Source organism: Gobius niger (assembly GCF_951799975.1).
Source record: "Gobius niger genome assembly, chromosome: 4".
Classification (NCBI taxonomy): Eukaryota; Metazoa; Chordata; class Actinopteri; order Gobiiformes; family Gobiidae; genus Gobius; species Gobius niger.
Window position 1 is genome coordinate 18,989,450 of NC_136855.1, and position 22,673 is coordinate 19,012,122.

At 40.6% G+C, this 22,673-nt stretch overlaps 1 protein-coding gene across 1 annotated transcript in view; it reads right to left on the bottom strand.

Moving 5' to 3' along the window:
- The window catches only part of fam189a1 (family with sequence similarity 189 member A1), a 158,753-nt gene that overhangs the window by 32,232 nt on the left and 103,848 nt on the right, over window positions 1-22,673 (bottom strand). The window contains 1 exon segment of the mRNA XM_079555156.1: window positions 8,707-8,763. Within this exon segment, the coding sequence (XP_079411282.1) occupies window positions 8,707-8,763 (57 nt within the window).

The following is a 22,673-nucleotide window of genomic DNA, read 5'->3' on the forward strand; positions in this document are numbered from 1 at the left end:
CGTTTCCAGATTATTGCTTATTTTTACACTATATTTGCTAGGGCTGGGATATAATATCAAATCAGACTTGGATCGCAATTCTTTGTGCTGCAACACCAAGTGTTGATGCTTTATCAAGTATCGCAATACATTCAATACTTGTATTTGGAGACACTTTTTCCAGTAACAGTTACAGCACTTTGTTACATTTTGTGTTAATGCACTTTTCAATCTAAACGCTTTAGTAAAAGTCAAATGGCATTTGGTTTATGAACTTTGGACACGTGACTTTTTATACATTTTAAGCTAAACATATCACTTGTTATAATTACTTACTGTACTGTACTTACTGTATCGCAATTACCATTAATAAGAATCAGAATCAGAATAGTTTTTATAGCCATTGTTTGAGAACAGGTTCACAAACTAGTAATTTGTCTCGGTGCAGACGTGCAACATAACACATATACCGCAGAATTCAGATAAGAATAAGCTATAAAACATTAAACTATAAGGCTATATATGTAAGGCATAAAGAATGCATGCATAAAAAATATTAAAATAAATAAGATAATAAGATAAAAAGCAAATTTGATGAAATAAAAATAAAATTTGATAAAGATAAAAAGAATTGGATTACTTTCATTTGTGACCACCCACAACCAAACAAAACAGATGCTTGATCTACAAAGGAACTTTTGGGAGCCAAACCCTCAGATGAAGTAGCACTTAGTAATTATTGCCGTTTATTTCTCATTAGTTGTTCATTACAAGTGAATCGACTCCACTCAGGGAGAGGCTTTGTGGTTGTTTATAAAATATCTCTTGCTTTTGATCAGCAGGACCAAAACCTCGCGCTGCTGGCAAAGTGGAATCATGTTTCAGATCATTTAGCTACAACACGCAACGCAAGCCAAGCAGTTACCCAACAGCCAAACAGAAAATCAAAATAAAAAAATTACAGTTGAAAAGTCGGCCAGATTTTGTTGAGTTTGGCTTCAGTACCACAAGTCTGGACTGTTTCAGGCTCCAATCAACAAGCATCAGATTAAAGATAGCTAACATTTGGATTCATTCCTTTTGAGTGAAGTGTAACGACGGCCTAAGTTTAGATACGTTTCCAGGTCTGACAAATGTACTGTAGATATCCACAGATTAATGGAGGTTGCAAAGGCTAGTGGCAGCTTTTGGCATATATGACCTTAACAAGACCTCACGGACAAAACCAATTAAAGTGTGATGCTACTGATGCCACAGTGACTTCAACCCCCCTTTTGGCCCTATTTGCATATAGGGCCAAAAGGGGGGTTGAAGACGCCAGCTTGATTCTCATCCAGACAGTGACTGAACACCTCAACAAACCTAAGTCTTGGGTGCGCATTCTGTTCATGGACTTCTCGTCCGCGTTCAACATAAACACACTGCTCACACTGCTCACACCATTATTCAGTGGCTGAAGGAGTTTCTTTACAGCAGACCCCAAAGAGTCAAAGTTAACAATGTGATGTCTGACAGTTTAACGCTAAACACAGGTCTGCCTCAAGGGTGCATATTATCTCCCTTGTTATTTTCAATATACACAAATGAAATCAGATATGACACAAACATTTTAACCTTAATCAAATATGCTGATGACATGGCATTGGTTGCACGTCTCACTAACATTGACTCGGTGGCTCACTATGTAAACTCGACAGTCGAGCTTATGAAATGGTTCCAGGACAGTAACCTTCAACTTAACGTAAAAGAAATGTGCTTCACCAACCAAAGGAAACTGGAGCCGTCAAATCCACCGTTCGAACCACTTCAGTTAAACGGACATGATGTAGAGCAAGTGGACTCATTCAAATATTTAGGAACAATTTTGGACAATTCTTTCACATTTATCGAACATGTTGACTGTGTTTACACGAAAGCTCAGCAAAGGCGTTTCCTGCTGCGTCAGCTGAGAGGTTTTGAAGTCAGTGACCATATCTTAACAAGGGTTTATCAGTGTCTAATTGAGAGCGTACTGATATTTAACATAGTCTCTTGGTTTGGTCATTTAACTGTCCAAAACAAAGCTAAACTTGGCAGAGTTGTTAAACAGGGCAGTCAAATAACAGGCCAAGAACAAACCAATTTACCTCAGCATTACAGTAAAGCGGTGGGTCGTGTCTGTAATAAGATCACAGATGACGATAGCCATCCCTTGTCCCATCACTTTGAGCTCCTTCCATCAGGGCAGAGATACAGACTTCCTTGTGCGAAGAAAAATGTGTACAGGAATTCTTTTCTTCCCTTTGCCATCAAGGAGCTGAACAAGTTGTCTAAAGTGCACTAATGTCTTTCAGTCAGTCTGTTCCTTTTCCTTTCCTTTAATGAAGTGTACCTGCTGCTGCTTTGACTGCAATGAACTGATTTTATAATTAACTGATTTTATTATGTACATTGCTGGGCAAATGTATTGGAATGTATGAGCAAGCCAAAGGCAAATTTCTGCCATCATTGTGCATGGTAGACAATAACGTTTTTTCTATTTCTATTTCTTCATGCTGCTTGAGTAAAAGAAACTTTCCACCTCTTGAAAAACTACCATGGGAAAAGCCCGAAAACCTCTCAGCCTTTTTCTACGATTTTGCGAGCTCTGTCACAATCTCTCTCCCTCTGTTTTCTCCACTGGTGTTATTTACAGCCTGTCAGGGTCAGAGGCTGTCACCAAGCCTCCGTATAAACCTACATAAACCACTGCAGTTACGAGATCGTAATACAGCGTCTCTCAAAGCCTGATTTGTGTGTGTCGTCAGCCGTTTCCGACCAAAGGAAGACGCTGCTTCTCTTAAATCGATTAATTAGAAAACACTGTAGCAATTTCCAGGCAGCAGTACAAGGGATGCACAATTTTAGAACAATATCTGATTGCGACGTTTGAAAGGAGTATTGGCGTTAGATTTGTGGTTCATGGAGAGGAGATTGTTGTTTTGTTAGCTGCAAAATACACGCCCAGGAGAATTAAAAGATTGTCCTAAAGTATTACCGTCTGCTATAAGACGACCCACTCTAACATCTGAGCCACAGTTATGATTAAAGCTGGGTATCGTAAAAAAAAAAGTATATACCAGTTCTTGGTTTTCGATACCTATATGAAAATATTTGTCGTCTAGAACCAGAAAACAGAACGATAATGTGTGGAAGATCTGCAAATTTGCAATATCGGGTTAAACTCCGATGTCAAGGAGTAATTTGGGGGGGAAATGGTGGGAAATAGTAATAGTAGTATAGTAATATATTAGTAATAAAAAATGAGGGAAAAAATTGGTAAAATGAGAAACAATAGGGGCAAAAAAAATAAGAAAAAAACGGTGTAACAATTGGGAGAAATTGTGGGGAATAAATTGGACGAACAAATGGGGAAAACAGAGAAAATATTGGGCAAACAAGAAAAGGTTAGGGCAAAAATAAGAAAAAGACTTGGGAGAAAGGGGGCAAACATTGGGCAAAAAAGGAACAAAAAATAAGGAAAAAATTAGAACAGTTCCTGCTATACTTTAATTTTGTAATTTTTGTACCTAAACAGTACCCAGCCCTGTAGTTATGATCACTCTGCTCTGAGACAAAGTGAGAAAACTTTATTCCCAGTGAATAAATATGCTTGTCAACACACTTTTTGTGCGAACAAGATGAATAGACATATATAAAGACAAAAGGCCACACTCCACAAAGAAACTTCACACATATTACTTATTGGAAGTTGTGGATAAAAGTGGTCACAGGAGTAGCCCAAATGTATTTAAGTGTTTATTATGCACTTTTCACTGCACATATTCCCCTTCTTAGTGCTGTGAATGAAATCAGGTCTAAAGATGCAGGACTGTATTTTGGGATGGCTGCTAAACTGTTGCTGCTCCTGCAGACTCCGCCTGAGGGTTGCTGTGGCGACTACGAGACGAGAGCTTATAACATCCAAGAAAGTCATGCTCACTTTGAAGAAAACAGCCGGCTCCTCCTCGTACTATAGATGTCTTTGTTCCCGGTCCAGCAACACTGAAGTCAGTCATGTTTGCAGACGTGAAAGCTCCAGTCAATGGCACAACATTACTCAGTCACATTATGTATATTTCCTGTTGCAAAGGGCTGGTTATATCCAGAGCGTGACTGGGACAGGAAACAGGGTGGTTAAAAGACATTTATCATTGGCATTTTTGGAGCGACCAGTCGTTGGGCAGAGCATCATATTTGTTAGAAATCTCCAGCAAACAAAGCAATGGATGCAATTAGGCTTAACATTAATACTGGCACGAGAGGAGGGTAATATAGATATTTCTTCAGTGTTGCGCACAAAAATTAGGAAAGAAATGGTGTGTGAAAAGTACAAAGAGTGGAATTGGCTCAGTTTAATAAGGTGGGAGTGGGTGATTCATGTGCTGGTTCTATTTCTATGTCGCCTTTTAAGAGGTAAATAAAACTCTCTGCTGATTCTGACAGTTTGATTGGTTAAATTATCCTGTCACTAACTCTGGCCAATTCTTAATGTTAATGAGGAAAAGTGTCTGTTTGAGCAGAGAGCTGCATTTGTCAGAGACGCAAGGAGTATATAGTAATACAGTATATTACAAGTTCTTTTTTTCAAATTGGCAAAAGCATCAGATCACCATTCAATATTTAATCTCATATTGTGCAGCTCCGAGATAATGTCATGCAATCTTCCAAACCACTGTTAAGAGAGGGCCAAAAGATGGAGCAGTGTAGCTCAAGTTAGGGATGCACCAATCAGATACTGGTATCGGATTGGTGCATACTGGTATCCGATACTGGTATCGGATATCTGAGCCGACACTGGAAAGAATACAATATTGGGTAGGCCTATCGGATACAAATATTGGTTCAGTACCTTTACTTTAACCAAACTTTAACCAACTAAATCTTAGTGAATATGGGCATGCTGCATATCAAGCTAATCGAGCTAAGCTACGAACCATTTAGTTTTAACCTCCACAAATGTGTTTTCGATCCAAAATGCTGTGCTAGCAATAGCATGCTAAAGCTAGCGGGTACATGCTAATGGTAACGAAGTAATCAAGGCTGGAAACCATGATAGAAATACCTAAAGAAGCCTAATACAATAAACTAACCAATGCCGAAGCCAAGTGTTTGTATTTTAGTTTAAGAAATAATTGATGTTACATATTTGTAATGATCGGATCACTTCATGTGAGTTGTTTGTAACCGAAAGCCTGTCATATAGGCTTCCCAAGGATAACTAGTGTAGAAAAGTCCAGTGATCCTTGTTTAATGTTAATGTTTATGTATCCATTACTTTATCAATAGATATAATAAATAATCTATCTCTAACATCATGACAATAAACTATGAGTATAAAATGGAGAAAAGAGTCAATTAAAACTTTCACTCAGAGAAAGCTACTTTTAAGAAAGTCTCTTGGTATTGGCAAATATCAGATATCTTCAGATACTCAAACCTCCGTATTGGTATTGGAAGCAAAAAAGCTGGGTCGGTGCATCTCTACTCAAAATGCTATTTAAGTTGATAATACAGATTTTACTTTATCTAAAATGTTATAAGGAAAATGACATTGCATCCCTTATGGATCATGCAGATGGCACGAGAGCCTCGAGCAGACTTAAATCATGTGTGTGTTCATATCTTGAGCCAGTGTCAGTGTGTGGCAGAGGCACCGTGAAACATGACTGCTGTAAATGTTAATGAATGCATGAGTGGCACGCAGGAGCACAGACAGGCGGACGTCTTATTCGAAATGCAGTGTTTGTCCTTTTCAGAGTCCACGAGTTCAGCCTTTAGCCACAGCAATTAAAAAAGGTGTCGTGATTTCCGGTGAAAACTGTTTTTTAAGGTGGGCAACCAAACAATTAAACGTGACCCAGTATTAGAGAATAAAATGAAATAGCTATTTATCAAACTGTGCGGTCATACAATCTCTGTGTTACAGCCATAACCTTTACTCTCAGGCTCTGTACATCTGGCTTGCTTATCCGCTTATCAGTATGACGCCTACTGTGCGGACAGCGAGTGAGTGACAGCGGGTCGGTCTCAAAGGGACCTCTGACACTTGTCTCTCTGAATATTTTAGCATCACCACAGTCTGTGTCACTGACCGAGAGCAGTGACCGGTTCACCCCATCACACTCTGTCCTCTGTTTGTGGCTTTCAGTACTACCCAGTTACCGCAGAAGCTCTGTTGAATATTACATAAACCTTAGACATCTCTGCTGGGTTTGTTTTAATCTGAAGATGCACTATTATTTGCCCGGTATAACAGAATGAATTATTTCAAAAACAAAAATAATACATAAGATCCTATAACAATCAACAATAGGTAGACAAACCTTTATTGCGTACGTATTGTTCTTTTGTATTTCTATCAATAGATTTGCCATTGCCTGCATCACCAGCAGCTCCAAAGTTCCCAACATCTATGTAACCTCCTGCAGCTTATATCACACTGTTGTTTCCTGACAGGACAAACAAGGACTGAGTGCTCTCCACTTCTCCCTGCGTCTCCACTAACCTCATCTATCACCGTCACAAACAGCACTGCGGCTATGTGGCTCTTTCGCTCTAGCCTATAGTAGTGCTAGATTGAGGTCGAATTGAAATCCCTTATCCCTGCTAACCATTTTGTACAAATACAATGCATGGAATTTATACATGCTAGCAGTACCAGCATAGTCCTATTTCATAAGCACAGCTAATACAGACTATTACAACTCAAATATGGTGCAGTTTTCACATTGATCGCTATCTCAGAGGTGAGTCTGAATCAGCAGTTTGTCAAAAACATTGAAATTCGAGGGTTGTTTCTACAGAGCGGCCAGATTTACACAGGAGCTGACAGATCGGTAACATTCTGTTTTCACGGGGTGCGTTAGTGACTATACTAGGTTTGTTTATGCACTTATATTTTACCTGTTTCCTTCTCCTGCTCAGTCTTCAGGAGCCAGTATTGTAAAATGTCACATTATATGTTATGTTATTATGTTAATAAAGTAGACATTTTGAGCAGTCATACAATTGTTTGGGACTCTGAGTAATTTGCATCTTTGATACACAAGCATTTGCTTTTCGAAAAGGTCGCGCGTCATCCTTTGTTTTTGTGCTCGGTTTGGACCAACTGTTGATTGATTATTCTAAAAACAAGAAGCACATGGAGAGCACAGAACTGACAAACAATGTTTCAAAATGGTTGATGATTTCGTGCGACTTTATTGGCATCATAGGGGAATTTTGATCCAACTGTCCCGTTGTGCCGGCACTGATTTGCCAAAGAGAGAATGTATGTAGTGGCACACAGCCCAGTTCCCTGTCAGCAGATGGCCCGCGGAGCTGCTGGTTTTAAAGCGTCCACCTGGTGCATTAGTCACCTCAGGCTCTGGGACGCCCCTCAGTCCCATCCAGGCCTGCACAGAGGAGTCTGCAGAACAGGAAGCACACACCACATATCCCCTGCCATCGCCCAAGATTTTACAGAAAATTAGTCAGGCTCTTTTGGGGGATGGAGGTAAGAGGATTTGCTAATTTCTCTGTTCGGAGTGTGTGACCAATTGCCTCTCGCACCTCTGTGTCTTGGAATGCTCTTTGATCCAGCAAAAGAAACACGATGATTCAGAATATTCAGAGCTGTTCCTAGAGTGGGATTGTGAACACTTAATGCCATTATGAAACAACAAAATCCTACAAAGGTTTGTCTTTAGCTTTTTTAACAGTAGAGCTGGAGAGTGTGTCACCAAAATCGTTTAGATTCCTGGGATTTCTGGCACAACCCATTACATTAATTCGATTCAATTCAACTATTACCTCATTTTCAGACAAAGTTTGTGGCACAGCCTGTAAAGTGTTCACTCTGGCATTGACATTTCTGTGGCCCTTGACCATCTCAGCCTGCGCATACAGTACTTTAAACTACTAATGGAGATTTTAAAATGTATAAAACTGGAGTTATTTCTCATGTAAAAGCATTTGGACACTAAGGTTTGTTGAATGTTGTTTTTTAGCTAATGTTCAACGTAGGTTTATGGACATGATTCGCTTGTACTCCACAGTGTAGTGGGTTTCTATGGTAACGTTCAATTTTAGCCTTCCTTCCTGAACCTTATGTGGACAGAGAGATTGACCAAGTCATTATTTGACTCTGTAAAATGGTCGGCAGTGGCTCAGGAGCAAAGTGTTTGTCCAGAGAATTTGGTACTGCTGACAGAACTATAGCCCAAGATCTGAAGACGGGTCCCAGGGCACTGCACTGGCACTGCCCACTGCTCCGGTTTGCCCCTGCGGCATTGAAGGATGGGTCAAATGAAGAAAACAAATCCCTAATACCGGGGCAGTAAATTATACCTCAACCTGAAGTATATGGTGTATGTAGGATGGGAATTTAATGGGACAATGAACAGAAATTAGCACAGTAGGTTAAAACATCCAGCTATACGTACTTCAGGTGAAGGAATGTGTTGACAGTACTTCCTTTTAACCCAAATGTTCTTAAGTCGAGGAACAAAGTCTGTCACGACAAGTTGTACATGCTAATTAAGCGTCACACTGCGCCACAAAGTGTTCAAATGATTAGCTGCAATCAGGGCCATAAAGGTAACGCTTAAGAATAATAGGCTGTGTTTATGTCACTGTTCCCTTGATCAAAATTATGAACATGCGCCAGACGTCAGTAGAAACAGCGATAGGGTCAATTATGTCTTAAACATAAAAACGTTCACTTACAACAAGAGAAAGCGGCCTTTTCCAGGACACAACTCCGATCAGTCCCGAGAGCAGCACCTGAAACATATCAAAAATGCACAGTTAGCACAGCAAGTAATCGCTATTGAGTTAAAATCAATATCTGAATGGTCACAATTAATAACAAAGACTGCACAAAGTCTTATTATGGAAAGGGTGTTGTTGTTTTTTTAGAATCACACCTAATGTACGTGATTGAAACTTTGTCTAACGTGATTATTCTTACAGACAGAACCGAGAACACCGAGCCAACTCCCAATAAGTGACTGTGTATTTTCTCAGCCGTTAAATAGTGATTGAGGCTCTCGTCGACATAATGGCGGAGCTGTACACGGATTATGTAGGAGTGGTGTCTCTGTGCGCCCATCTGTCTTCATGTTTGTCACCAGGATGCGGGCAGATCCGTCAAACGATCACTGTTCAAGTCTTTAAACAAGAGGGATGTGATGGGCTTGGCAGTAAAAGACAATGCACGGAGCCTACTAATGGTCGCCTAATTTTGTGGCCGCTGTGTAGTTGTAGAAAATTGCACAGATGCCGATGATGTGGCCGTGTCCAAACTTTTCTCTCCAAAAGTATGACTCACTCCTTACACAAGCTGCAAATCCGAGTTTCAAAATCTTGATCGCTGCGTCGTTAAATGTTTTTGTTTTATGCAGCTTATAAATGCAAAATATCAATACAAAACAGAGGACAATTATCATAAAAAAGTGGCATTAGATTAAGTACACATTGGTTCTACAGAAACATTCAAATAAATGTCATGTGTAATTCATTTGTTTCAGTAAATTGGAGCTCTGTATTGTGTCTCTTGTCTTTTGTACTGCACATTATTCATAATCATAGCTGTAAGGGCCCATATAAATCCTGTTTTTACTCTTTACCGAATAAAACAACTGAGCGACGTTGTAAAGTGCCGGCTTTGTTTTGGTCATTAAGAACGGGCTCATTTGGGACTCTGCCTCTCGTCGGCCTAAATTGTTTGGTTGGGACAAAGTGGTGTCTGAAACGTAATTTTGGCGCGACTATTGTGACATCGACACTTGAAACCACGCTTTTCGCTCCAGGCTTTGAATCTAATGAGACAAATGCAGAAGGTTTTGGAAGAAACATTTAGTTGTTTCTAATTATCGCTCCATCTGGTTTTGGTACACCTGTGTGAGTGAATATTCTGCATCATTTATTTCGATCAAGATCCGAATCAAAATGTAACGTTACAACACCCGTCCCAAATTTAAACTCCAGTAACGAGTGTTATGTTGACCCTTGTTCCTTCTATTGACCTCTTTGTAAAGAAAAGGGCTGCAAGGTTGGTGAGGAAATTGGGGATCTACTTTCGTTTGATTTACGCATGTTTTATTGCATTGACATTGGTTGTAATTTTGCAAAGAGCAGTCTATAAATATCTATGTAAAAGAGTCCTCTGCAAACACAGGAGTATATTATATACCACACCTATTAACCCTAAACGAAAATGGACCACATGGGATAAGCGTGACTTCGCAGTTTAGGTTTCAGTGTTAATAAACCTGGCTTTCAAACCAACACAATTACAAATTACAGAGCCGGCCAATTTGGAGCCCAAGGCGAGATTGAACTGCAAACTTTTCATCCCGATCTGACGTGGCTCCCCGAAGTATTACCAGGGACCAGGGTTTGTTTGAACGCTTGAAATCTCTAGTTTCCAACACAAAAGACTGCAAGTCACTTTCTGTTCCAAAGTAACCAAAGCGCAGTACCAGTCTCCTTTATGGAAACATTGGTATAGCTGTCTTTTATAATCTTGCATGTATTGTTTATGTGAGTCTTGTCTATATATATATGTCTTTTTATACTATGGACCTAGAGTCTGAATAAAGAATGATGATGTTATGTCTGAAAATCGGCGATGTTGTAAATGGTGTGAGTATGGGGTTCAAAAATTAAAGCGTTGCCCCCTCCAGCAGATGGCGCCCGAGGCGGCTGCCTGGGTCGCCTATCTCTAGGGCCCGCCCTGGCAAATTATAATTACTTTAGGGCAGAACGATTTTGGAAATGATTTTGCTTACAAGGATTGCAATGGAGGTTAGATTTTGATGAATGTTTTAAAATAAAGAATCAAGTACATATTTTTAATAACTTCTGAAGCATCAGGGCTTGTTTGTTGAGGTCTTTAACCTGCAGACTTATGGAGACAGATTGTTTTTTGTTTGTAGTGCACATTATATCACCGTTATTACCTTGTGCAGCCCTAACTGCAATACTTGTTTAGCCCAGGAACCACAGGAGTCACTGTTTATTAAAAGGTCCCACTGAGCTGCTTAGCACAGTCTAATTCTTACACCTGCTAATTGACCTGTTTTTAACAGATTTTTGAGAACATGCTGAAGTGCGATCCCAGGTCGCATTTCAGCATGTGTTATAACATTTTAGAAATTTGCAGTATGAAAACCACATTGGAAAAAAGTGAGCATAGAAAACAGCACTACACAATGAGAACAAACAAATGCCACATAGATTACTTACTAAAAATGTAAGTTCTTTGTTTAAAGTCATCACAGCTACAATGGCGATCAGTTTTAATTTGGGAAAGCTCGATTCAAGAGTTTAGATTTATATGTGGCGTCCAGGAGCGACAGAGTGCAGCCAACGGTGAGGGAGATTACCAAACCACACAATAATACAACTGGTTTGGAGAATCTCAATACGCAATAGTAAAGGTTTAAAGAATCTTAGTGTTTTGGGTGAATTCCCAGAGCTTGTGTTAAAAAAAAAACGCTGTCTCATTTTCTTAGCAATGTTAGTCTCAACAATCTGCACATCAGAATCATGAATCGCAGGAGGCAACTGATTCCTATTGTGACAAAAAACAATAAATGAACTGTTCAAAAAGCAAGTTGTTTTCTTTACTCTATTGAACAACATTCTCTACCTCCTCTACCTCTATGTTACGGCTAAAATAGCTGTAGGCATCTCTCACTATATGTGCGAACATCAAAGTTCACACGAACAAAGGCGATCACCTCAGGCTCCTCCACTGTCTGTCTGTTATACCATCCTTCTTCACCCTCCATTAAACACCAACACACTCCGGCCATTTCTACCCATCATGCCTCGCTCCTTTCTTTCTCTTTTCCAACCCAATTTCAGCCCTTATATCAAACTCTTATCTCAGTCTTTCTTCGCTCCCGTGTAGCTCCCACACAGACGCTGTATGTTCTAGACTCTGCATTTTTATTACCTCTACTGCCTGTCTCAACCAACTCTCCATCTCGCTGCTTCCGAAGGCAAAGTGTTCCTTCGCTGCCACATGGGTCCCGTCTAATGTATCCCAATATAAGAAGCAGAGAAAGATGGGGAATAATCGGTGTGATTGGACAGAGATTTTGAGTCGCTGAAGAAAGATAACACCCACAGATGAATGACCCGCGGGTGATGTTTGCACGTTCAATTATAGGCAGCAAATTCAGGTAATTACCCGCTAAGTTACAATAAAAAGTAATTTAACTCTCTTCATTGCCTAGTTGTGCTTTACTATCTTATACATTTATATCATAATCTTATATGTATGTCAATAACACACTGAAATGTTCATTGTCACCGTAGTTGTTTTCTATCTGAACAAAAACTTAAAGCAGTACTAAATAACTTATAAGGTTTTTTACACATTAATTGTCCGTGAGAGTAGATACTACGCTGACAGAAAAGACAAAGGGAGAGATGGATATTGTACATCCAATTACACAATAGAGATATTCTTTTCATTCAGACTTGGCTGTAAAAACTAGCGCTAACTGCAGGCGCTTTGCCCGTTAGCTTTGCCCGTTAGCCTGTTAGCTTCTTCTTCGTGACTCCATTAGTGTGTATTGGGGCCTCCGACCCGGTGCAGGAAAGCTGCAAGTGTGGTTTTCTGGCCAGCGACACCAGGGGGAGTTGAAAGACCCCTGGTAGCCTACTGCTTTAAGACTGGGGAAAACAAACAAACAAACAAACAAACAAACAAACAAACAAAAAACAGCTGTCAACTTTTTTATATGTATCAATAAGATTAGGTCACCAAGCAGTAGATCACCAAGTACTTTTTGTTTTCAGCTTTTGGAGAGAAAAAACCATGCTGCTCCGCACTATTTTCTGTTTTCAGTAAGAAGATCCAGGGAATGGTGGATAGCAACGGTTGCTATGACATATGATTGTACAATGACCATTTTGGGGCGGGGTTTTCTGGAAAGGTCAATATATCTATCGCTGTCAATAAGGCCACTGCACCATTTATTAAGATAGAAGTGTCCAGCCAAATCATCACCACAATGCTATAATTACAACCAATTAAACATCTATGTCAATATAAGCAAGTAAGTTGTTTGTGTTTCCATAAATAGTCCAATCTCAAGGGAGCATTTTTCTCCCACACTGAAGCAAGCATAAAGGACAGATCCGACACACGTGCACAATGCGGACCCCTAATGTCCCACACGTGTATTGGCCTCGGTTAACTGCACCTCTGAGTCAGTCTGAGGGAGCTGTGATGTGGGAGCCCCGTAGCCCCGTGATGACAGCGTTTCTGCTTTTCAATCACTGGAGGCTTTTCCCCTCGGCTGCGTCCTGAAACGGGATTATACAGGCAATACTTAGCAGCATTAGTCACCGAAACCAACCGTCTCTCTCTCTCACTCTCTCTCATAAGCTTCATCCAGAGTCACAACAGCCAATAAACATCACCGTAAAAACACTGAAATAAATTTGACTGGAGTGAAGAGATATTACATTTAAAAGAGCAAAACAAAACAGGAATTTGATTAAAAGCTTGAGCTTGTTTTTTTTTTTTTTTTATTGTTCTGGAGGAAAAAGCACAAAGCAGAAAAGTGTTGTTTAAACAGATGTGACGGGGGCCGGCGGCTTAACACAAGCAAAGTTGAGAACACAGTAACTGCTCATCTCACAGCGGGACCTCATGTGAGTAATATTGTTGGTTTGACAACACTCCTGGCTACTGCTATTTTATTGTTGTACTAGAAGCCGATACTGTGCTTCAACCAAAGTGTTCGTCCTGAGAGGCAAAGTAAAGTTCTGGAAAAGATGTTCAAATGCTTCTTTAAACATATCATCTAGCAAAACAGGGAGGTATTAATATTTAATAATTAGCGCTGGGACTTTAACACGTTAATTTGGCCCGCTCCGGGGTCAGTTTTGTTTTAAAAGACATCCTGATGGGACGATAGACAGCTGTACTGCTGTGAGCAGGTTGTGTATAAAAGAATTGGCCTTCCACCGTAGAAGAAGAAGAATATCTTTATTTATATAGCGCCTTTCACAGACATATAGTCACAAAGCGCTTTACATGAGACAATTGTACATTCACTCCACACTCGGTGGTGGTAAACTACGTTTGTAGCTTCAGTTTCCCCTGGGGGAGACTGTCAGAGGCGCTTTCGCGACTACACACGTCTGCGCCAACGGACCCTCTGACCATCACCATACATTCACTCACACACACACATCATTCATCCAGGCCCGTCCAGGTGGGAATCGAACCCGGACCTTCTAGCTGTGAAGCAAGAGCACTAACCACTGCGCTACCGTGCCGCCCATAAGTAGTAGTCACTCTAGCCTCAAATACCATCTCAATGTAAAACATGTTCGACAAACACAGAGACGTCCTCGATACTAAAGTTAACGTCCAGCCTCAAACAAATGCTCCAGCCAGCCGGGTCTGAGCCACAACAACCCTAACCCTTGTCAGTATAAGAGATGGCACTTTGATTTCTGTTTACAACAATTGTTAAACACTTAGAGGCGCTGTTTTATGGCCCTTTTGCTTTATTTATTTTTACATAAATGTAGCATTATTATTACTGTTTAATGTACTCTACAAGTTATCAGCTTCCTAAAACACTAAATAGCTATAAATGCACTTTGCCTCTGTTACTTGAATAGCTACACAGATTAACTACAATGAATACATATGTTGTTGAACTCATGTTTCTATCTAATTATTGAATAATTTAGGTGCAATAAATTGTTGTTCTTGGTTTTCGATTAACATGCGATTAATTGTGATTAAGTAATTCCAGACCTATAATTAACCACCTCTAGTAATAATTATAAGAATGGTGAGAAAACATCACAAAACAAAAAAGTGTGACCTCAGCTTAAACAGATATTGTAGCTTTACACTTCAGCGCCATAACACAAAATATGTTTCACTTTATTTCTACAAAGTCCAAAAATCAATCAAAAATGTATGTATGCACAGCCCTAAACATAAACTTATATCGGACACCTATTCACCATTGTTCATGATCAATGAATGAAAATAAAATAATGTGAAACAGAATATATTTTTTATGATATTTTGCAGTAAAAGATTTGAAATCTGGAATATTTTAGTCCTAATTTGAACACAACACACATACACTAATACATCTAAGTTTACTTCATTACTGTATTATTAGTTGGCAGCTAATAGACCTGGAGATCCTGGAGGTACGGGGCTAATAAACATTCAAGTCTGTGCCACATATAACATCCCCAAAGTCATTCTGAAAACCCCAAATCCTCTTTTAAGAACTGCTTATTGCCATCTGTCAAATGTTACATGGGACTTTCGTTGTGTTTCACTGTTATTGCCCACTGTCAGACTCCTACAGTGCGATCACACACACAGTCCTGACAGGTCTAAATGGAGCAGGGAGATAAAAGGCAGTTTGGGTTTTTCTGGGGACAGCGTAAGAGCAGCAGTGTCCCATCGTGAAATAATACATGACTCTGATAGTCCGACAGAGCAGCTCACACCCACACACGCCACACACGCTACACAAAACACACAACGCATTCAACAGGCTTTTCTTTGCTCTTGGTCATTCGCAGGAAATAGTGATACGGTAAAGGAGAGACACATTTTAGTTTATACCACTACAACTATTGCGGTCTGGAGAATATTCAGCGTTGTAATGCTCCGATATCTGATGTATTGGAGCCGTTACTGGAAAAAATACAATATCGGGTATCGGCTACAAACATCCGATACTGAACCAATACCAGTTTTGGCTCTCAACTTTTACCACCTAAATCTAAGTGAATATGGGCATGCTGCATATCATTTTAAAGCTAAGAACCTGGGGAATTCAATCGCAAATGTATTTTTGATCGCTGGACAAATTGCCGTGCTAACAATAGCATGTTAAAGCTAGCGGGTGCATGCTAATGCTAACGAAAACTAATCAAGGCGGGGTCCGTGCATTAGTCCGACAACCCAGTAGTCCGACTTCTCATTATTCTGAAAATGTATATGTAAAATTTAAATTGTCCTTCCCAAAATTAGGTTCAGGCAAGAGTCCACTGACCTTAAGGTTAGGGTTAGGGTTAGGGCTCTCTAATCCACAACACAACTAGGTTAAACATTTCGGACTAATGACACCTCTGCTCAATGGTTATTTTTGGAATAATGAGGCGTTGGACTAATGGGCTGTCGGACCAACATGGCACCATCAAGGCTGGATCAGTAACTATGATAGAAATACCTAAAGAAGCCGAATACAATAAACTAACCACTGCTGAAGCCAAGTGTTTGTATTATAGTTTAAAAATAACTGATCTAACATATTTGTAATGATCAGATCACTTCATGTGAGTTGTTTATATTAATGTAACCTAAAGCCTGTCATATAGGCTACCCAAGGATAACTATTGTAGAAAAGTCCAGCGATCCTTGTTAAATGTTTATCCATTAGTTTATCAATAGATAAAATTGATAAATGTTACAGTCAGCCAATCAGCCATAACACAGTGGGTACAATAAGTCACACCTGATATTATACAGTACATCTGAGTAATAGATCAAAAAACTGCACAAAAAAAAGAATACAAGGGTCTGCTTATTGTAACCATGAAGTCTGCGTACAGTGCTGCTTGCCTTGCACGAAAATGGATAGAACAAGACGTGCACAGAGAAATTAATAATTAATCTCTATATAATGCAACTGGGAAATGTGTAGTGCTCTGACATTTCGAAAAGAAGAAACAGCGTCAGAGGCATTATGCGTGAAATAGTGCTTAAAATAATTACAGCACTGCGCAAGTTCCTGGTGGCGCTGCTCATTAAGTGCACATTGAAAAGAGAGGTGTGTGGGTGACTCAGATCCAACAGGAACCAAACTGCATTCTTCACTTCTCACCAAACCTTACTCCTGCTCAATGGAAGTTTTATTATTATGCTGAATTTGGAAACCGCATTCTTTCAGTGTTTTATCTCAGAGAAGGGTCACTGTCACTTTGGTTACGTTCTATTTATGCTGCACGTCCTTCTGGGTTGTGTCCAGGGGCATGTCTGTGGCTACCCCAAGGTGCCACCCCACTCTTATATCTTCCAAGAAAAGAAAATGTGGGGAAATAGCCTAATCTGATCATTAAGAAGCTTCAACTCCTCAGCCTGTCTCCACTCTTCATCCGCTGGATCCATTGTTTCCTCAGCAATAGACCACAGGCCGTCAGAATAGACTCGGTTACATCATCCACTCTTCTCACCAACACTGGAGCCCCCCAGGGCTGCATGCTCAGCCCCTTTCTCTACACTCTCTACACAAATGACTGCTTAAGCCCCTTACCCACCACTACTTACTTCAAATACTCAGATGACACTGCCATCCTCGCACTACTCACAGATAATAACTCAGTCACAGCCTACCATCGATCAGTCAATCATTTCACTCGGTGGTGCTCGGAGAACTTCCTTGAGCTCAACGTGGAGAAAACCAAGGAGATGCTCATATACACACGCTCACCCGCCCTGGACTTGGCCCCCACCATCATTCATAATCAGACTGTTGAAAGAGTAAATCAGTTTAAATACCTTGGACTCACTCTGGACAATATGCTTACCTTTGATCAACGTGTTACAGACATTCACAAACGGTCCCAACAAAAACTCTATGTCATCCGCAAACTCCGCGCTCTATGTGTCTCCCCACACCTCCTGCCATCCTGCTCTATTGTTCCCCCTGCTTCTTCAACATGCTCACCATCAAAAACAAGAAAACAATCACCAAGGTCACACAAACAGTTTCCAAAATTATTAATCTCCCCATCACAGACCCTTCTGTCATCAATAAGAAAGCAGTCACACACAACCGAAACTTCCAAAGAACAAAAAAATTAGCAATGTGTATTTTAAAAAAAAGCTACCATACTACCAAGCTCGTCCCCGTACCCCTGGTTGGGAAACACTGTATTCGATTTCACACAGACGAACAACATTGACATACGTTGCTCCTGGATGTGGAATGAGCTGAGTCAAATGAACTGTGACCGTTGGGATTTGCACCTGGAGGGACTGCTCTATTGTACTGGACGTCCTGCAGGGGACATGTGCGAGCTGCAGGGGACACGGGGATACCGGGACATCAATGCAACTACTGTCATTTGAACAGACAGAGCCACAAAAAGGTACAGCGTAGAAAAGACATGCAGTGTTTGAATTACAGCAGATTCCCGGCACTGCTGCTGACAACAGCGTTTAGCAAATTTTACAGCAAGAACATAAAGTGTGAGTTACTGCAGACGAGTGATGTGGAAAACAAGGAAACGCTTTTAAAGGAAGTGCGAAAACGACGCGGCAAACACTGCAGTTTTTCATAATTCTTGCTGCTGATTGGAACAAACTAAGACCTTTTGGGCGGGATCTGAAACTAATGCATTTGGATGAGAAGCTCTGAGATGTACAGAAACGTCCCTCCTGAAATACTTTCCTGATTCCTGACTTTAATTCGGGCTGTAAAAAAAATCAAAATCTCAAACCTTTTAATCACTTGTTTTACACAATATGCAGCAACCACCTAAAATATGTGACCGAATGTATTGTTCTAGATCATTTACATAAAAACAAATATAATGCATTTTGTAGGGCTGTCAAGATAATTGCTATATCGACTTATCATTAAATACGTCTGTACATTAATTAGCATATTTTTTCTTTGTAAAACTTAGATTTTTAACTTAAGCCAATTGAGTTACATTATATTTCATGTTTATTGCAACGTGTGTGGTATTTTAGGATATGATGATGCGCTTTTAGAACAAAGGTTGACTGTCATTTTTATGAGGGTTGAGAGAATCTAGTATCTATACCTTCCTGCCTCAATACATCGAACTTCAAATTCGTATTCGTGAAAGGCCTAGCATGTTGTTACATTTTGCATCAAAGCCCAGAACAAAGACTATTTTAATTTGTGAGATTCATTTGAATAGGTGGAGTTTGGGCCGTCCATCACCCACTACAGTTTAACTTAGCTCATGTAGTCTCATGCTAGTCTTGTGACTGTAAAAGGGAGAAAAGAAGCCTTTGAATCCAGGGGCAAAAGGTCTTCAATTCAATCAACCCAGTCCGGTTGACGCTATTTGAAAAATGTCTGCTACAGTGGTACATTTCTGAGAGCCTACACAAGTATCTTGATGAGAGGCAGCAGGTCCACAAAGTCCAGAAACCTTTTTTGAAAACTTTGGCCAATTGAATGATATTATAGACTGACCCAATCCAATTTCAGACTTATGCCAAGCCATAAAGGTGAGAAGAACTGATTAAGAATGTAAAAAATCATGCTTCTCCTAACACCGCCTCAGCCTGGTGCCTAAACCACACTCTTCACCCCTTCTTCGTATTCATTTATTCACACGGCACCAATCAAAGAAGCCATTACAGTGAGTGAGTGCGTTCAAACCATCACTGCAGCCAAGATGGATGGAGACAGTGCGGTTGCCCCGGTAACCACACACTGGCCACGATCCATAATGATTTCCCATCAGGCCTTGCAGCGAGAGCGGTGGGGACCCTCGCCCAAATCCCCCCCCCCCCCCCCCCCCCCTTCCCCCATGACAACATCACGTGGGGTATTTCACAGTTGTGTCACAGCCGTCCACACTGCCAAAAACAACAAGCCAACCATATGCACGGCCCCCACCACACGCTGCCCTCTACTGGACGCTTTCTACAGAGCGGTCAAGTGCTCAGACATGTTTGGACACACTTCACTAGAGTTGTCTTTTTGAGTGACACTGTTCAAAGCCTTATAGTGGAGCGCTCCAGGTTATGTGTTGCTAAGTCCATAGTAGGTACTAATGATCAGGGACAATGATATTTTTGCAATGGATCACAGGTATCAAAGCATTTGGAAAAAACAAAACAAAGATATCGATTAGAAACTTTTGCTGACATAAACATGAAGAAAAATTAAAAAGCGTTCTGTCATTTTATGTTAACAAAGATATATAGAAATAGAAATAATGCATCGAGACAGGTTTACATTTGGGATTCAAAATTGGGAACAAACAAACAAGAACATTTCCAAGTAAAAGACCATAAAGTTTGTATTTTCTGAAAACTGTGTCTCACTGACAGACAAAACGTTAAATATGATGGTCAAAGATATCAAGGGGGAAACTTAAAATCTCAATATTGCCCACTGTGTGAAAAATCTATGTTTTTCTCGCAAAGAAGCCACATCTCCACGGAGACGAGCTAAATCCAGCCCCATGGTAACAAGTCATGAGGACACATACGTTTGTAGAGGTATTTATAAAACACATGTAATGAGATAAATGCCGTGTTTTATTCTATTTATGAGGTGAAATGTTTTGCCGTATACTTTTAAGTTTGACTGAGGAGAATACAATTTCATCCATAGAAAATAATAATGTAACTCATATTACTGTGTGGAAACTCTTTGACCCTGCACTGCTCAAACTGATGACAGACTGTCCTGACCTGCGTCCACCACATTGATTATCATTGTGTCAAAGATTTCCCCTCTCTCCCCTCTCTGTTACTTAAATGAAATACAAGAAAACAAAATTTTTTGGGTTGAAAATACACACCAATCAGGCATTTTTAAAACAATTCAATGTCAAGCGCTGAGACATTTGTTTTTGTTACTCGGAGAAGCTTTTACTTTGAGTGCAGACATGTAAACCGGGCTGCGTGCAGCGCGTCTGGGGGAAGTGTCCGCTAATGAAATAAGAAGACGATTAAATGGATGTGTTCGAGAGAGGTGCAGCGAAGAGGCTAATAACTGTGGAAATTCAGCAGATGGTACATTGGAAGCCTGCGGATTCCAGTGCAGATGATCAAGCTTCTAGTTAAGGTCAAAGTGAGAGTATGTGCAGAAGAAAAACATGGCGCTTGGATGAAATAATAGCCAAGTAGTGATATTTGTCACTTTCATTCTTTCATTGTTATGGTTTCAGCTTCCTGCCATCTGTCTCCATCCATCACTGTCGCTGGCCAGCCACATGGTTTCTCCCAAACCTCCTCCACGTGCTTTTTACAAATGATGTTTTCAAGCCAGATGATAAAGCTGCAAATTACAAAAGTGCTGTAGAAATCTGCACCAGCGTTTCATTGTGCATTGTTTATATGACTGTGCATGTGAAAACCCCATCGTATGCCCCTTTGACCATGACAACCTTCCTTAAATAAGCAATGTAAGAGAGAAATGCATAAAAATAAGCCATGCAATGCACCATTACTGCCAAATGAATGGTGCATACATTCGTTTGGTATGCACCGCTTTATGTAACCCACATTTGAAGGGGATTATCTTGAAATGGGTCAGTTGCACCAAGGGAAATAATTGACTTATCACAAGAAAAACAAGAACTTAAAGATTTTCTTGGGGTCACCTTGAGGACCGTCTCTGCCTCAGTGTCCCGTTGCTGTGTGTCCTAAATCACAGGCACTGAAGGTGAATACTGCACCATTAAGAAAGCTCTATCTTTACGCTCCTGTGACGATTTCGGCTTTACCCTTCACATCACCTCCACGCACCATCGGAGAGCAGCAGGGCATGCAGCGCACACATGTCCATCTTGTATGTCACGCTTTTGCAATTATTTGATTCATCTAAAACCTGATTCATATCTCAAGACCCATAGTGCTTCGGGTAATTCACCTTTAGTTGATGACCTAAGATGGGTGCAGTGTTGGGTAATGGAACTCAAAAACTGCATTTGTCTGGAATTAACCTCCCTGCCCTATAGGAGTAATGGGGAAGTATACAGCTCACTAAGCCCTATCCACCTGTCCTTCTTACTGCACCATCTGTCTTCACGAACAATGTATGTACTTTAACCTCCTAGTTTCCACAGAGATGATTGGCCGACCTCATCAATGTCTGCGCGACCCATGTACCCCCCCCCCCCCCAAACCCTTCTGCTTGGACAAGTCCTGCACTTCTGAAGCTTCTGCAAAACTGGATGTTATCGTCTATTGCATTGTTTGATGTCGAATATCATCGTTGATTTGAAAGCTGTTCCTTATTTGATCGAATCAGCAATTCTTGTGAAGCTCTGGGGGGCGATGTTATTGTGGCATTGGCCTGTACAAAAATATATTGATTGATTGAATTTGAAAACCTGCAGCGAGCAGCGAAGCCCCACTCTTGCAATTACCAGAAGCTTGGCAGTAAAATGTTTATAGGTCTATTGTTCGTATATCACTTGACTTATAAGGATAAATTGTAGTTATTTTGTAGCAAAGAACATAGAAACATATAGGATGTAGATTAATAGATATCTATGGGATGGGAGAGAATGGATCTGCATTAAAAGACTCGCTACAATGGCAATGGGCAAAATCAATAGGTGTAAAACAACATGTGTAACCTCTATGAGTCATCTTATGAACTCCAGCGTGCAAATAGGAGGTGCGTTTAGTGCAGTCCTCTCTGCACTGCAGCGTAAAAGCGCTAACATAACTGAAGCGCGAGAGGGAGAGAGTTTGGCCCCCGTTCTTGCTCGATCAGCAGTAGCAGCGGCAGTAGTAGTAGTACTCAGCCAAAAGCCCTCTTTTTTTCCCCCGCTGCTCCTGCATCCATCCACTACAACACTTTCCTCCTCACCCCGGTCGCATCCGACCCCTCCCCCACATCCCGTACCCCATAGCACATCATCACTACGCTTTGTGGCACCTCCTCCCCCCTCCG